General features: G+C 47.3%; 1 protein-coding gene across 1 annotated transcript; it reads right to left on the bottom strand.

Annotated features, from left to right (window-relative positions):
• Window positions 1-4,919, bottom strand: uncx4.1 (Unc4.1 homeobox (C. elegans)). Its single transcript, XM_029161453.3, has 3 exons — window positions 4,371-4,919; window positions 3,514-3,689; window positions 1-1,497 (listed from the first exon to the last, which is right to left on the bottom strand). Exons 1-3 carry the CDS (start codon window positions 4,633-4,635, stop codon window positions 370-372), a joined length of 1,569 nt encoding a protein of 522 aa, XP_029017286.1. The 5' UTR covers window positions 4,636-4,919; the 3' UTR covers window positions 1-369.
• Window positions 4,920-5,209: the final 290 nt, after the last annotated feature.

The raw sequence follows: 5,209 nt of genomic DNA, 5'->3' as shown, positions 1-5,209 counted from the left end.
TTCAATTTAAACAATTACTTTATTTATCAAAATGTTTACATATAAATATCATTTTTTTGTTTTTACAATATCTGAGGATTTTTGTTGTGTGAGACGTTTATTGTAGCCTAGGTTCTTTTACAAGTTGGTCACCAAAAAAGAGAGAGGACATCCTTCTTCTAGAAATGTTTAGGCCTAAAGCCTGAATATGAGGACGGCCACAGCTTCTGGAGCCATCTGGATTGATCACACTCGATGATTAAAAAATAGATGAGAATTAAGTCTCCTGATTCCTGATATGTTTTAAAATGTCTCATCAGAGCTTTGGGAATGTTTGAATAGTCTGAGCAGTGTTCCTGGTCCTTTGTTTATGTTTGCTCCTCGCAAGTGTTAGTCCATATCGACATCCTCTCCATCTGTTCTGGGTGTTTCTTGACAGTCTGTGTTTGCCTTGAGACACTCGGCGAGGTCTGGAGACGCTCGCTCCTCCTTCGCACACAGCCCGGCGGCTTGGCAGCCGTCGGCCGCCGCCTCCGCTTGAACTTTCAGGCTCCTCTCGTCGCCGCCGCCGCCGCCGCCTCGCGACTGTGTGGACACGAGCCTGGACAGAGCGGCGCCGCTCGGTGGAGGGGACCCCGGAAACCTTCCGCCAGCGCCGTCCTCCATGTCTGTTCCATCCACTCTATTGCTAATGTGATTGTGGTGGTGCTGCTCGTCATGCTCGTTAAGGTCCGACTTTAGAGGCTTCGTGACAAAGAGGTCAGAGGGAGTGGGACTCCCCTCACTGGGCACACATCTCTGTTCTAGGGCGAGTCTGTTGATGTTGTCCTGACACGGTGCGGTCTTCAGGGCTGTTTGGGGCACAAGAAAGCCCAAGGGTTGATGGGTAATGGGGTAAAGCAGGAAGTGACCTTTCCCCACCAGCGTCCTTGCGCTGGGCAGTGAGGGGAAGTCCAGCGGAGCTTTCCGTCGAGGCGTGGAGTCGGAGAGGAGGCTCTCCACACTGAAAGGGTTCCTCTTCTGCAGGGCGGACGCCCTCGGGCCTCCGGGACCGGAGCCGTGTGTGCTTCCTGGAGAAACCTGCTCCGGCTCTCCGGCGGTTCTTTGGTTTGGATGATTCTGTAGTTGGCTGAAGTTGTGTCTTGTTTGGTCACAGCTGGATTCGGTTTGGTGTCCCCCTGCGCCTTTGGCCGCTGGCAGCTCCATGTGGATAGTCCCGTTGCCGCTGCAGGGCTGCTGCTCGCTGTCCGTGAACTGGGAGACGCCGCTGTCGCTCTCGGAGCCGCCGGGCGTGTGGAAGCTCTCACCTGGGAGGAGTTTGTTCTGCGACTTCAGCAGCTTCCGCTCCTGTTTCCGCTTCTTCTTCTCGGCGCGCTCGCGCTCCCTGCGTGCGATCTCCTCGGGGTCCATGGGCTCCCCGCTGCACGTGGTCGGGTGGGAGTTGTGAGCCGGCCGCCCAGGGCCCTTTTTTGTGTTCTCCTTCTTTCTCCATTTAGCGCGTCGATTCTGGAACCAAACCTGTACACACAAACACACACATGGAATCTATAAGTGTATTTATTCTGGCAGGTGTGTTGCTCTCAGTTGGCCACTTAATGAAAATGCTGTTGCAGCACTACAAGATATCAGAGCCTCAGAGGAATTCTACTGATTAAATACTCTGATACAATTAATGCCGATTAAAAATATGCGACTGCTTTGTGGAAAATTTGAATAAATGTTCTGCAAGAGCCGGGATTGAAAAGATTAGACATGTTACGTAGCAGGATATTTGTTAAACCTACTCAAACTGCAACAGCAGATACATCTTGTCAACAGCACCACTGCAAAAGCCAATGTCTCCACAGGAAACAACAGGCTTTTCAAATCCATAATATTATTTTTCCACAACCACAATTTGTTAGGGAACTTCATGTGCTGTTATGGATAATTTTTCTATATGTATACATTATGCATGTTAAATTTATCAAATAATATGTCTACTTTCACATAAACCTCCCCAAATTCATTTAAAAATTGCTGCAAAATTAGATTTTTACACTGACAATGTCAAACCTAACAAACAATGTGTGTCAAAGTCCTGATCAAACCAAAAAGGACAAAAAACAGATTGTCTACAAATCCAAACAACTGCTGGAAAAACCCACAAAGCCGTGTAACAAGTGAAGCTATGATCCCCTGCCTCAACGTTTCTTTGTTTACTGCAGCTTTCAACATCTAAAGTGTAGCTTCATTAGGTTAATAGGTCACAGCGGTGGACCAGCAGATCCACAGATGTGCCAGTGATAATTACCAAAGTGATTAACACTGGCACGGTGTAATGGGCAACTCCACCAATTACGCTTAATTGTAACACAGCTAAATTAGCCCTAGCGGCTCTGGGTATTCGTCCACACCCAGTCCTCCGCGTCCCCTGCACCGACGGAGCCAAGGGACGCGGCCTCCCCCGCCTGAGACTCTCGCTGCTCGGCCTCGGGGCGCGCTCAAGGCCGCATGTTCGGCGCTGATAACGTCAGGAGTTCAGCCCATGCAGAGAATCCGCGAGAATTGCATAATAAAGACGGGACACCAACATCATGCGCGACAATGGCGCTTCTTATGAATTGTTAATGTTGGTTATATCTTTGCCAGGCAAACCTGGCGATAAAGGGGCGTTAAGCAGCTTGAGGGAACAATAATCTGAGGTTTAGGAGCGAAATCCCCAAACAACAGCAACGACGAGCTCTGCCTCTGTCCCGCTTTGACTCGATTCAGTCAAGCATGTAGTGGAGTACTGAATACACGGACACCGGAACAATCACAAGAATATGGCTAATATATTGGCTGATACGACAATAGCCAATAAAAGGCAAACCGAGTAGTTATTGTTCTGCTTTTATTACTGTGAAAAACGTCAATTTTAAATAAATTAAGAATTTTTGATTAACGCTTAAAATAATTGTTTAAGTACCTTCAGACCATTTCTCATTTAAATAACATACCATTCTATTAACACTTTTATTATTATTATTATTATTATTATTAATTTATAATAATTAAAATATCAAAATGCTACAATAGTATTGCTTTACTTAAAAAATAGCACATCGAAATATACTGTTATGTTGTAACAATAAAACAACAGTGAATTAATTTCAGATTATGACACAGCTCAAGATGAACCATGCAGAGTCTTAAATAATAGCATATTAAAAGAACTGAACTAGAAGAGCGGTATTTTCACCCCTTGCGTCGCTCAGTAAATAGGCTTGTTTTTATTAACCCATAAATCAATAGGTCGTCCCCATGCATAATTCAAAAGAGACCTTTATTGATGCTTTGATAATTGACAAATAGCTATCTCCGTATGAGGCCGGCTTCTTCAAACAAAACACAACAAATGCCTGACATTTTCTTGTACTAACATATTTTGTGGACAGTGACGTAGGTGTGCAATTAAATTTGTTGTAAATAAATCTGAGCAATGACTGCAAGAAAATCTGGTTCTAATTTGCTAATTTATGTTTCATGTGATTTATTTATCCGTGTCTTTACCTGAACCCTGGACTCCACGAGGTCAAGCCTGAGCGCGAGCGCCTCCCGCATGAACACATCCGGGTAGTGACTCTCATTGAACGCCTTCTCCAGCTCCTCCAGCTGCCACCCGGTGAAATTCGTCCTCGTGCGTCTCCGTTTACAACCGGGACTGTCCTTATCCGGGTCCCCAGAATCTGCAGCGGTCCAAGTGTGTGTGTGTGTGTGTGTGTGTGTGTGTGTGTGTGTGTGTGTGTGTGTGTGTGTGTGTGTGTGTGAGTGACAGAGAGAGAGCGAGGGAGCGCGCGTGCGTGTGTGTTTGTGTGTGATTGTTTATTAGTGTTTGTGAAAGTGAGAGAGGAGAGAGAGGTTCATTCTACAAAGGCTGTCATGGTAGAATGTGCTTGTAAATCATCAGTTCAGTGCAAAATTCACAGCTGTCACACATACTCTTAAATACGTCTGTTGCTCGTGAACGTCAAAATACTAGGCGCTCAAATAAAGTCAATTTCATGCATATTCGTCAGCACATTAGCCCAGTTCTGAGCATTATCCAAGATTTTGAAGGAATTTGTAGTTTTAAAGTAATATTTTAAATTGCTCAGCGGTTGTAATTTCAGCAGCGTCCATTTATCAGGTTGGATAAAAGTATAACAAACAGGCTGCAGATATTTTTTAATTTTAATTTTGTTACAATATTTCAAAACTTTTAAACAATGTTTTCTCGTCCGGCTCAGATTTTCGTTTTCATAATCCGCCCTCAAACATTAAGCGTAGACTGCGTTTCTCACACCATTATAAGACATTTCATTTACGCCTATTGCTGGCTGCAGCGTTGTCCTCTAATGAGACACGAGGCGACACCGAACCGGGCCTACCTGAGAGTTTGAACTGCTGGCTGTCGGGCGACAGGAGCGGGTTGGAACCGACCACCGAGGCCGAGCACGCGCCGTTAAGTAATCCGTCTATAGAGAAGGGCACGGCGGCGGCGGACTGCAGCTGGTGTCCGCCGGCCAGTTCGTAGACGTGCTGGTGATGGTGGTGGTGGTGGTGATGGGGACCGAGCGGGTACGGGAAGCCCACCAGCCCCCCCAAGGAGCCTCCGAACTGCGCGTGAGGATGCTCGAGTACCCGGCTGTCCATGGTCGCCCGGGCTGCGGCGGGGCCGAAGTGAAGATGCACAGGGAGGCAGTGTGGCTGAACATGCAGTCAAAAGTAGCGGAGAGGAGGGAGGAAGCGGAAGAAGCGGAGGCGGGAGCGGGAGCGGAGGGAACCCGGGCAGGCGGCCGCGTCTCCAGCGGCAGCCGCGGCAGCCGTGCGGTGTGTGCGGAGCAGCTGCGGGAACCGGGCTCTGCGAGGAATCTCGCGTTCACGGTCCAGCCGAGATGTCAACCCTCCTGCTCCGCGCGAGCCAGCTCATTAGGACTCCTCCATCTGCTCGCGGGACCAATAAGAAACGCTAATCGCCGCGTGACGTCACAGACGCGGTTAATGGAGTAACGGAAGGCAGAGCACGAGGAAAAAAGGGAGCGCGTTTTTGGCTCTTATTGGGTCGATCGCTAATTACACCTGGCGCGCTCCTTTAATTCTCAAAACAATGAGAAAGAATTGACTTTAAATATTAGTCATTTGAAGACGAACGCCAGTAAATATTAAATAACCTGCGTGTAAAAAGTCATTTGATGTCATTTACAAAAGGTGTAATTAGTGGAAAATT

This window comes from Betta splendens, chromosome 1 (assembly GCF_900634795.4).
Source record: "Betta splendens chromosome 1, fBetSpl5.4, whole genome shotgun sequence".
In the NCBI taxonomy this organism is placed as follows: Eukaryota; Metazoa; Chordata; class Actinopteri; order Anabantiformes; family Osphronemidae; genus Betta; species Betta splendens.
This window is presented reverse-complemented; position numbering and strand designations above follow the sequence as displayed.